This window comes from Pomacea canaliculata, linkage group LG10, assembly GCF_003073045.1.
Source record: "Pomacea canaliculata isolate SZHN2017 linkage group LG10, ASM307304v1, whole genome shotgun sequence".
NCBI lineage: Eukaryota > Metazoa > Mollusca > Gastropoda > Architaenioglossa > Ampullariidae > Pomacea > Pomacea canaliculata.
The window spans coordinates 5,806,572-5,818,857 of record NC_037599.1 but is presented as its reverse complement, the minus strand read 5'-3'; the positions used below and the strand labels follow the sequence as shown (position 1 = coordinate 5,818,857).

Sequence of the window (12,286 nt, the reverse complement as noted above, 5' to 3'; positions counted from 1 at the left end):
GAGTAATGTGGAAAGGAGTTACATTTGAGCTTATGAACAGTTTTAGACTCCGCAACGGCAAAATATGTCTGTTTGGAATTCTGTAGCATTTGCACTTTGAGTTTCCTCTCTACAGGCATGCTTGGTTTGTAATTTACATCCATCATTGAGGTAGCTGCAGGGAGAACTTGCAACACTTGGCATCGGGAAGTGCAGCTAAAGCCCTCGTTCACATCGCCTTCGTCTTGCGTCTGCTGCTCTCACCCGCTGCCAGGGTCTTCAGACTTCCACTCAGAGATCTTTATACGAAACATTCATACATCCCTACCGTCAACACCAACTTTCCCCAGCCCACACACACACAACCCCAAACGGCAAAAAAAAAAAAAAAAGGTGCATGCACAATCAATCGACAAAGAAAGAAAATGATTTGATAATACGTTTATTTTGCATCAAACATGACTTTTTCACGGATCATTCAAAATAGAAACTTTGCATTAAAGACCAATCCTTGTGACATAATGAAGTGTACTAAATGAGATACATTAGACAAGATGCTCTGTGGACAGTACCAGGGGCAATGAGTAAGTGAGCTAAACTGTATTTCTCATGTCAATGACAAAAGTAGTTCATGGACTCTAGACTTCAACATGACTTCGCGGAAAAGTTTCAAACACATTTCCTTGAAATAGTTCTAATTAAAAAAAAAAAAAACAGAATTGACATTTCCAACTAACAGCACTGCTGTTATGGCATATGACTTTGTGAATAAAAAGTTTTCAAAAAGCAAAATCGTTTTCTGGAGTACACTCTAAAGGACATAATCAGTTTGGTGTTAAAGAAACTTGTTTTTATAATTTGACCGCAAGTGCACTGTTTTCGCAGAATAACATTCTTCTGTGCAAATAATCTTTTGCCTGTCTCTGCTCATGCGCACAAGGGGTGCCTTTGATTCGCCACCCGAGCTAACCAGGATGTTGATGTCGAGTGCTTCACGAGGGAGAAACTCAGGTATTTCCGAATCCTGTTATGGTCTCCTGCTGTGCAAGCAATTATTTTATTATCGTGAGGACCATCACCCAGCTCATCATCGTGTGATTATCGCTGTTGTTGTGTAATGTACTAGTCGATAAACAGGACTTGGAAGCCTCAGGGTGGCTGTGAAGTGCAGGCACTGAAGTGCTGCTGCAGGTTTTAAAGTCCAGGGTCTCGTCTCCAGCCCTCGCAACACGCGGCCGGAAGTCCCGAGATGCGAGTCACCGCTAGGGGGCGGCAGTGCTGTGATCTCTGTCAAGATGAAGGGGGTCATCCTGAAGTCTGTGCGGAATGATGAAGACCTGTCACCGAGGTCAGACTGGTAGTTGGATGATGGGTTTCGGGTAGATGTCGCTAGAGAAGACAGCATCGTGGTAGTGGCACACGTAAGCATCCTCTGCTGACAGATCGCCTTTGGGCTTCTGCAACATAAACACAAACATCTTTGTAAGCAAGATGTCCATGTCCACAGGTCCACAACAGCCAGCATCATTCTTTATTTTCCTCCAACATCTAATCAAACCCGACCCACAGTCGGGGGTGGTTACAGTTTTGGAACTTCGACACTCAGATATAAATGTTTAGTTTTTCTTATCCTCCCAAGTCACATGACACTCTGAATCAGTTTCATTGGCTGGATTTTAGCGAAACTTAAAAAGAAAATATCGTCGTCCAGTACTTCTGTGATGATGTTACAAAAGAAACCACTCACCTCAATCAGCAGGCAGGTAATGGCTTCGCCCTCTACCCAACAGGGGGCGCTACCACCGCTCAGCAGCTCTCGCAGCTTGGGGCAGTTTTTGACCTGCAACACATGCATACAATCAGTCTATCGTAACCTGCAGCAGCCTCACCTGTAACAGACTTACAATCAATCTATCGCACTATGCTTTGCGAGCATCCATAGGCTCCGCCCTCGCTCAAACATTTCCTTTCGTCTCAAATCTCCAATGCTCCCTTCAGCTCTACCAAGATGGCAACTGCTACTATCCTAAACTCTGCTTGGGTATGTGCAGGGATACATTGACAATTCTATGCATTCACACACTCTCTCACGCAGCGGACACACACACAAACACAGAGACAAGCACAAAGATATACTCACAGTCAGAAGTCGGATCCCGTTCTCCCAGCAGAAAGAGCGAATAAGTGTTTGCTGGATGTGAACGCTCACATCTGATGCTGACGCCATATCGGGCATCAGACACAACATCACCTGATCTGATGCGCTGCACACACAGAAACACACAATCACTTTATTTAACCGTCAAAAATAAATAAACAGCAAAGCTTGCTCATACCCCACCGTGGTCTAACCCACTGCTTACTCGTATGACTAGACACGTGATGTAAGAACCTGTCCTACTGCGAGGCTAAAGGCGATTTGTTACACACACGAGGAGGCTAAAGGTCATGTTTGTGCAAGATGGCGGCGCTAGAAGGTTACATTACTGTCGACATGCTTAGGGCTTGTCTTCGTGAACTGTGTGCAGTGCATTTGAGTCACTGTAAGGCCTTCTGCCACCCTAAACACCACTGGCAGGACAGTATTTGCCTTAAAGCCGCCTGCAGCGACACGTAGGGACACGTGACAGTCGTGTTTGTGAGCAGCACTCACCAGCTCAATAGCTTGGCGCATTCCTTGACCCCGACCGTGACCCGTCCGGAGTTGAGCGCTCGCAGCAGACACTCTTCCAGGCCTTGGCCGATTGTCTTAGAACTGAAACGAGAAAAGGTCAAATGATTAGCAACAGCCGGGGTAAAGGTCAAGCTTACACTTCGCTTTCATTTCTTTGTTTTTTGTGAGAGGAATAAAAATTCTAAACTAGCATACCACGGAGACGAGACAGAAGACAAATAAAAACGAAGACAATAATGAGGAGTTTATGGGCAGGTCTAAGTATGGGAGGCGGATTCCAATGCTGATGAGAGCCTGCCTGAGACACGAAGCAATAAAGTTCAGGTTTGGGGTCTTTTCCATCAGTCTGCCCTCGACATCATTAGAGCGTGGCTTCTGGGTGACTCACTGAGCCAGCGGGGCCCCCACAGTCGCCATGTTTGTGGATGCAAAACAATCCCATTAATTATATAACTGCTGTGCATTATGATGCACTTGAGATAAATAAAAATTCCAGACAACTGACTCCCCGACTGCCAGACTTCATGATAAGTCGCTCAAATCTTCGCGTCTGCATCCTCGTCCCACGCCCCAGCACGCGCTGCCGTCGGGCAAGTCGCCGACGTGGCAAGACGGGGTCAACGGGTGCGTTTCCTACCTCGGTGCAAACAGGTCATGTGAGGATGGGAAGAGCGGGTGAGTGGTGGGTGGAGGGAGGTGCACGAAGGAATCGTCTGCTTCTCTCTGCTGCTGAGTCGGTGAAATCCCAGGGAACGGCTTCCTCGCCTCTGCACGAGCTCCCCACTGGCTGCAGATACTTTTTTTTTCTTTTTTAACTTCTGCTTGGCAGTTGAGCATCTACTGAACTGTCTCAGTTTAAAAACTTTTGTGCAGTCCTTAAAATTCCACCCCTCCACCTACCCACCCACACACTTCCTTGCCAGATCTTGCACAGTGCGGTGGAGAAATAATTCTGTGCAGCCCAAATGTGTTATCGCTTTTCTCTTTCTTTTCAATCTTCAAGCTTGCCGAGAGCCAATGGCTTACGTGTGACTACGTGCATAACATCACACCTACCTGCTGGCACATGCACAGGTCACGATCACTTCCGCGTTCACAAAGGACAAAGGTCGTCTCACTTTGATTGCGACTGCTACACCTCCTCCATTGTCCCAATAAACATATTATAACAAATGAAACACGTGCACCAAAGATCATAGAAACACGTGTGGCAGATGGAATGGAATGCAACAAAGCGACCTGAGGTGACCTCAAACAGGATTTGACAGGAACAGCAGGCTGCAGGTGCAGTGCATTCATTGCACGGTCTCACAAGGAGGGGCAAACAAAGAGGGAGGAGGTGTGGCACTGAACTACAAACAATAAACTCCACTTAATGTACAGTTGGGCGGTCAGTGCGTGTTAATGCGGGAAGAGGGAGCCTGGTCTCCTGGTCAGAGCACTCACCACACAGTGGGATGTCAGGGATGAAAAAAAAAGTCCCATCACATCCTGCTTATCAAGCTCCGCCATCACTGTGCTCGCCCTCGCCAAGGTGACGGCAGCATGGCCAACAACGAAGCTAAGGACAAGCGCGTGCCGTAAATATTTGCTGGCCTGGCAGCCTATCTTGTTTTGGTGGTTGGCGTAAGCAAGGCGAGCTTTGTAAGTCAACAAGATGTTTTTGTTGCCAGCACTCAGCTTCGCCGCCTCCAGGTCTCCCAAGCGCGACCTTCGGGTAACAGCTGTTCGCGCGCTCGTCCCGCCCCGCCCTTAGCAACCACCACACCTACCCCTGTCTTTTAACAGAGAGTCTCCTCCATGGAACAACAGTCCCTGAGATTCTTAGTGTCCTCTAACTGGGGTCTGCCCGCCGGGGTCAGGGAGGGTTACAGTCAGAGCACCGCCCAGCTCACTGGAGGATCACAGGCTTCACGCGCCTCGCGCTGCCCGACACTTGCTGTGGGAGGCGTGCTGCAGCTGGGGGCAAGGGGCTTACGCAATGCTGCACCACGCCTGCTGACAGATCATCGGAGGAAGAAAAGGAAAAAAAAAATGCGAAGGGAGGGAAGGCGAGTGCAGGATGATCAAAGACTCCGAGAAACGAAAGCACACTTTTACTTCTCATCCATCATCTTTAAGATGGCGCCTTTACGATGGTTCTTCTTCTCATCTTCGACAAATTGCTCGACCCTGAGTTTGTCACTCGTAACAGCCTCGGAAAACTGAGCAAAGTGTGACGCACCAACTTTTCGCAACACTCCTAGCAAATACACTCGCAATGTTTCTCGCCACCTCTCGGTGGGATGAACACAACAAAGCCACGAACCCTTCCCCTTCCACCCACTTAGGACCTTTGTTCGATCTTATCTCCATCCCACCCACCCACAAGTTCACTGGAGTTCACGGAAATGTTATCAGCGGACATATTAGTCACGCACTAAAAATAAAATTAAAAATTAAAAATAAACAATCCAGTCACTGGACGGTTTCGACATACATGAGCAGTTAGGTGATAGGTTTGACATCGCGTTACCCAAATCTTAACGCATGTCTCCATCATCTGTAACAACAACAACGCATTTGATGACATTGAAGCAGGTGCACTGTAACAACTGCGTTGTCCCGAGACCCGAGCGACCTTTGTTTACAGTCGAGGGCGACGGTAACGGAGTCTCAAGTGCGACGCACTCTAGTCGCTTCTCGATCTGGATGGAAGACTAGGTCAACAAGTTCGGGAAAATAACAGGCTTCGCGGAGTACCACGTGGTGTACGGTCGTTGGTAGGTCAGTCACAAGGGACGAGCAAGTATCCGCTTGATCCCAGACACCCAACCCCTCGCTACCCATGCACGGGTCACACGACAAGGACGAGTGGAGAAAGGAGACAAGACTCGAGAAAGGTCACGAAAGTTCGCAACAAGTACATGCACCACTTACAAACAAAAAAACTTTTTTTTGGTCCGAGTTTTCAACGCATAGTTAATCTCGGGTAGGTTAATATTAATTTCAAGTAAAGTTCAAGAAAATATTGGTACTTACGCGTCGCAGATGCGGGTGCTGGATGTGAACACCTCCGTGAAAGTCATGGTTGCAGCTGACGATGTAGTCCGAGTCACACACAGAGAGAGATAAGTAAATGTTTCCTGCGATGTTTCGCCTGGCTGGCTCGCCACCGAATGCGCTGCTTTGCTTTGTTTCGATCCCGTATATCCAGCTGCTGGCTAGACCCCGCTATCTGATTGGCTGGACCGACAGCTCCGCGCTCGCTGATTGGTCGGCCCGGCACAGTGGCAGGTCGCGTGCACTGGGTGAGGACAACGAACGGTGTTGTAGCAGCGGGCGCCACGGACGGACTGTTTAGAGGGCAACGACGAGACGGACAGACTACCCGTGGGTGCGAGTGGAGGGGTGGGGTGGAACAAAGGCGGTTAGCAAACTGGAATGTTCGTTATGCAGCATGCTGCAATGTTATGCCTGACGCTTGTAACGGCCATTAGACACAAAAATCCAACATTAACAGATTGAATCTGAGGATTGTGACACCTCAACCCACACATGTGTGTATTTCGACATTAATAGATGGCAACGTGCACGCGCTTTGGGGGGAAAAAAAGAGTCGCTGAATGTAAAACCAACAGAATTTTACTTGCCACAGATAATTTGAAATTGGTATAGAAACCAGGGGGAGGGTAATGGAACAGCCGCTCCCTTTAAAATTACTGAGGAAGCAAGAATGTGAGCATCGTTCACTGTTAGCATGGTTTGTCCCTACAGTCCCCCTTCTCACACAGCCAAGCATCTTGCTACCCACTGGTTAAAAGTACTCGCATGTACTACTGCAGAGAGAGGCGGGTTCATATCCTCTGTGTTCGCTGGCCAACCGTCGTGATTTTCTCCGATTTCCTCCCCTTCATACCACAAAATCACCTTTAGATGGAAGCACTTTCCCACCAACCAACCAACTAAATAACTTGCATAATTTCTCACGCACGTGCTGTAAGTCCTGTAAATTCTAACAGTTATCATGTCTGCGATCGTTTCTCTCCCCTCACAAGTTTGCACCCGGATGCTGAGTTTGCTGACATTTCATGAAATTATTTTCTTCCAGAGGCTACGTGGGCCTGGTTCAGAACCAGCGATCTCCTTCTCAGACTTTCTCTGATTACAAAGTAGGCCGTCGAGCGAAAACCGACCCTCTCTCCCATCATGAAGCTCGTTGGCGACCCTAGAGTCAAGTTGTCCTCTCCTCGAGCTGAGTCACGTAGTCACGTAGCGCGCGCTGGACAATGGGAGCATGTCACGCCCGGCCACACTGTGTGAAGTGGCCCACTGTCTGGTGGATTGTCACTACTCCTATTATCACCATCATCATCGTGGTGTGGTCGGCTGTTCACACAGGAAAGCGGACCATGCCGAGGGGACGCTGAGTCATTTCTGTGACCCTTCTGCGGCGACGCACCATGCTGCACGCTGCATCTCTTGCGGCGCTGACCCTTGACCTGCAGAAACTGGGACAGCCATCAAGAGCGACGGACGGACTTGCTGCTGAGGAGGAAAAGGTCGGTCGGTGCGCAGCACGATGTGCCGCTGGGAAAGTGTGAAGACCAAGACTTTTATAATCTCTCGACAGAAGATTTCCTCGAGTTCGGGGGTCAACAAAGGGAAACTTCAGCTACAGGCAATGACAGCGCGAGGCGTGTGTTTACATAACCAGTGCCAGAAAAATGTTTTATTATTTATAGAAATGATGAACTTATATTAATGCATCTTCAATTATTTTGCACTACGTATAATGCAATGTTAGTAATAGAATATAATTTTAACACACGATGAAGATAAATGATACATTTTACAACCTTATAAATCACCAAAGGATTTACACAGCCGAAGCTTGACGAGTTAATGTTCTCTAAATTAATTAGAAATTAGTTTTTATTCAGTACAATCAATCAAAGTGATTTGTTCACATGCAAAGGTCCTGACATGTTCAGGTTACCTACAGATCCATCATGGAGGGCTTTGTGGCGGAGAGCTTTAAAAAGGATAAGTACTGGAAATCAGCATTGGGTAATCAAATTATTTAAACACCTGCAATGGCTTTTATTTATTGTTGGAAGGGATAGGGTATCAATAATTAAGTTTTAACATAGCTTCTTTGTGAATGAAGCATTTATAATATATGAGCAATTTAACCACTGGTCTGAATGAACTGGAAGAGAAAGCCAAAGATAACAATACAAAGATTTGTCATTTATTTATTTTGTTTTTTTTACATCCCGGTGGCTGTGTAAAATTGTAATAACTTTAATGACTTTTTTCCTTCGTTGATGAAGTTTAAGGTTTGAAACAAATGTTTGTGTGTGTGTGTGTGAAAGAGAGGAAGACAGACGACGTGGGATTGAATGATGTGAGTGACTATATTTGAATAAATCGAGAACAAGTGGAATTAGTGAGGAAACAGGAAACTCTGCAGGAACAATGATCACTTCAAATTCATTGATTTGACAGTTTTATTTGACAAGGAAGCCCTTCCATGTTGCAATGATTTGGTATCACGAGGAAAGTGGCAAGAACAGGAAGAAACTGGAGTTCCCAGGCTCAAACCCACCCCGGGTGCCACAATCGGAGAGAAGTGCATGACCCTCGACAGTCGAGCTTGTGGTCCTCGCTGCTCTCTCGGATAAACTCATTCCCGGGAGGACGCACAATCTGAGGTCACCACCACGAGTTAAAAAGAAACCCCAAAAACATAACAAAACAAAAAACAAACAAAACAGACTAATAAACAAGCTGTTTGTTTGGAACAGGGTCTGGGCTACTGCACCGCAAAAAAACAGCAATCAGAAGTCTGCGCGCCCACAACAGGAAGTTCAACGACATGGTGAAGCCGTGGGGTGCCACAGACAAGCCACCAGCGGTCGCCCGACGGTACGGCGGGGGGGACTCGGCCATTACAGGCAACGTGCACGCCACAGACCTACGTCACCAGGATGCTGTGGAGATGTTTACGGATTTCAACTCCACCCGCTCATGGCGGTGACGCAGGCTCCAGTCCGCAAGATGGCGCGTGGTCGATGGTGCTGTCGTGCGTCAGTCGAGAAGTTCGCGAGCTTCCTTGGCCCCGATAATTATATTTTGGTGACGGGAAAGCAAATAGTACATGGCAAAACATTGTTTTATTTTAGTTTCGCTTCTGAATGACATGACACGCTTGAGGGTGTTTCATTGAAAAGGAATCGACCTCACTTCGCTGCACACTACTCAGCATCTGACTTGAGGAACTCGGCGGGTCAATGGCCGAGAGCGATTCTCACTGGCTTAATAAGTTTGTCACGTGACAGAGCAGGACATTGTGTTCAATTGGCGGTCGCTTGAGTGGCTGAACTTGTTGCTGTGCAACTGAAGAGAACCTTCACACAAACTTTGGTCCCTAATTTACGGGTATCGATATTTTGCGTCCTCCGCCCTCTCCACCTATTTTCGCCTTTGGTTTTGTCTCGCGTTGCCAGCCTCATCATCTCGCTTTGTGTGTGTGACCTAGATATGGCTGGCTCGTGATGACCCACTTCAGATAAGTGACCCTCTTACCCGACCCATTTACTTGGCCTGTTTCTTTTTAAAACATGCGTACCGCATTCCGTCTTTCGATAGCACTTGCCCTTTGAATTAAATATCTGTGTCCACAAAGATTCCGTGAAAATGCACAGCAGGTGTTGGGTAGTTGCCACCTTGGTCACGTGGACACTGTAGCACCAGGTCCTAGTCATGTGACTCGTAGCCATCGTGTGTCGTAGTGCTGGAGACTGTGCGACCTGCAGATGACACTGTGTCATGGTGTCTGTGAGACCTGTAGCTGTCCTATTGTCATAGTGTCTGTGACCTGTAGCTGTCCTCGTGTGTCATAGTGTCTGTGACCTGTAGCTGCCCTCGTGTGCTGACTGTAACCAAACCGTCAGCGGGCCAGTTGCAAGTTGTTGCACTGCAGATGGACGTCTACAGCTCTGACGGTGGGCACAGATGTCGCCCCGAGCCTCTTCTTTTGTGACAGCAAAGTTGAAGAAAAGTTCGCTTGCACTGTAGTTATGCAAAGTGAGCAGCTCAGTTTTATGCTCAAGTATTATTGCCTGTTATCTTGCCTTTATTGAGTTTGAGTGTGCGTGCTTGGAAAAGGCAGGGAGGGGGCGAAAGAGAGAGGTGGGAAAAGTGCACGTACTCCGGAACAAGGTTGCGAGGCGGAGGGGACCTCACCTTAACGACGGGTAACGACGGGGTCGGCGTCTTATTGAGGAAGCCGTGCATGATTTGTGTCAGGTGACCCTAACGATCGGCGTGCGGGTCGTCCTAGATCGATCTCATCCCAAAGTGCGCGTGACATCTTCCACACGCAGTCCCAGCACTCGACCGTTACCAGAGGGTTAGCAATAAACTCCGAGCAGCCTCTCTGGCTAATTCAACCGGGGATCTCAACTGCGCAGATACCCCGAGCCGCGCGGGGCGACTGTACGAGTGTACAAAGTGAAGACGCAGTTCGTGAAAATAGGTTGGCGGACCTTCTGACCTTTGCCCCTCTCTGCTGACCGATTTCGCCGTCCTGTGAAGCCGCATGACAGCAGGTGGTGCAGCATGCACACCAGATTATGTCAGCTGATAGTTGAGCGGTGTCCAGGTGTCCCACTTAGGCTGTTATGTGGGTCACAGTCGGACCCAGTTCCGTGCTGCATGTTACTCCCTCTCACTCCCACCCATCCACCCCACATGCGAATCCTACCAGCTGCGAGTAACCGGTTCTCGCCGACTAGGGTAGGCCGCATAACTAGGTCACCCCGGTTCAAGGTCAGTTTGATCGATCAGGTCGCGCGACGAGCTTGCGTCACGGCGTGTGACCCAGTTCTGGCCTTCGATCCGACGCAGTGCGCATCAGCTGTCGGTCCGACTGGCGCACGGATCTTGTAGGTACATGCACGTGTGAGGGACAGCGAATGTGCATGTGCATGCATATATATAAACTTATGTGAGAGAGAGAGAGCACGGAGGATGGAAAGAGTTGATACGAGAGAAAGACGGGACAGTGGTATCCTGTAATGCCTAGGATTGCTCTATCAGCCTCTTGAGGATGGTGATGATCGGTCACCGAAAAGAAAATGATTCCCAGAGAGTGTCATGTGAGAAGAGCTGATACCATGAACAGTTTTCTTCTTCTCAGCTGTCCTCCGGGCTTACAGTTGTACAAGTCTACATCTCATTATTAATCGTTATTTGGGAGGGTAACACCAAACAGCTCAAATGAAATATTCTAAGATCATTTTAGCTGACCTACCGGTATGCGAGATGAGCCTAGTTGTAGACAAATGCAGAAATCATCAACATTTTAACCAACAGCATTCGGAAATCAAGTGAAGTGACAGTCCACTGATGAACCTATGAATATTTCAAATTTTAATTTAAAGCTCAAGAAGCCAAAAGACTGTTTGAAAATGAGATTGTGGTCCCCACAGAAGGGTTATACTTTTGCAGTATGGTTATGGTCTGAGTATGGTTCAGGCAACTGAAGGTTTGTTCTTACTCAAGCTACAAACTGCTTTTTGTTGATCTGTTGTTTCATAATTTGCCCAAACATTTAGCTGACTTTTCCAGCATGGCTACTCCCACAGGGGGGATGACCTTCCTGTCTCCTTTTTCTTATCACTAGTCAATCAACGTTGGAGGTAACCCTTCGTCACATGGCAACCTGTGTTGTTACTCAAACAGTTATTGAAGGAAGTAAGGCGTCACACAGACACTAAATAATACATTTGGTGATCTGAGATAGGTACAGGAGCATAACACGGTGAGTTGCAGCGCTGTGGTCGGACATTTCCAAACTTCCAAGCTCCAGATGTCCAGCAGGGAAATGCGAGGACTACAGCCACTGCACAGGACCACAACACAGACAACAAAGGTCCATAATCATCGTGTATTAATTTCTTTCACCCAAACCACAGCCGAAGACAACAGCAACTAACAACAGCAGACTAAACGGCGAGTAAACTAATTCACAATGAAGGTCTACAGTAGACAAGGAGGCGCCTTAATGGACCAAACTGAGATTCATAAACTATTACAAGGTATTTACCTAAACTATCCAGTAACGAACCCACAAAAGATTAAAAACAAATGAAAAGCCAGGTCAAACCATTTGCAATCACTCTAATTAAATACAAATCAACTGAGAAAAGATTTGTTAAAAATATCTCAGGAAAAGGCCAACACATTGCGCTGGATAATGTTACGAAACAGCCACAAAGATGGAAAACAATAAACAATGTGAAGACTCGCTGCGTCCAGGCAGTAAAGGGCGACGACTCTAAACTCAACGGTAACGACGCCAGAGAATAAGTGGTAGGGACATCAGCAGAAGAGTGAAAATATACTCAGAAATCTGGAGAATATTAATAAATGTTATCACATGTGTAGTGTAGCGGTTAAAACACTTGCAGCGAGAAACTCAGGGTTCAGATCTCGTCTCGGGATGTCACACCTGTCTTAACGGCTGCGCGTCGTGTTTTATTTATTTATTTTTTTTCAGGTACTCGGTTTCATTCTCCCTTCCTCTCCCCCGGAGTGTGAAATCACTTCAACGTAGAAGCACTTTCCTCTTAAACCAACCAAGCC

General features: G+C 47.4%; 1 protein-coding gene across 1 annotated transcript; it reads right to left on the bottom strand.

Annotated features, from left to right (window-relative positions):
* Nucleotides 1–405: 405 nt before the first annotated feature.
* LOC112573805 (growth arrest and DNA damage-inducible protein GADD45 beta-like) lies at nucleotides 406–5,839 on the bottom strand. The gene is made up of 5 exons (XM_025254411.1): nucleotides 5,675–5,839; nucleotides 2,633–2,734; nucleotides 2,120–2,243; nucleotides 1,727–1,819; nucleotides 406–1,436 (listed from the first exon to the last, which is right to left on the bottom strand). The coding sequence occupies exons 1-5, from the start codon at nucleotides 5,719–5,721 to the stop codon at nucleotides 1,329–1,331; spliced, it is 474 nt and encodes a 157-aa protein (XP_025110196.1). The 5' UTR covers nucleotides 5,722–5,839; the 3' UTR covers nucleotides 406–1,328.
* Nucleotides 5,840–12,286: the final 6,447 nt, after the last annotated feature.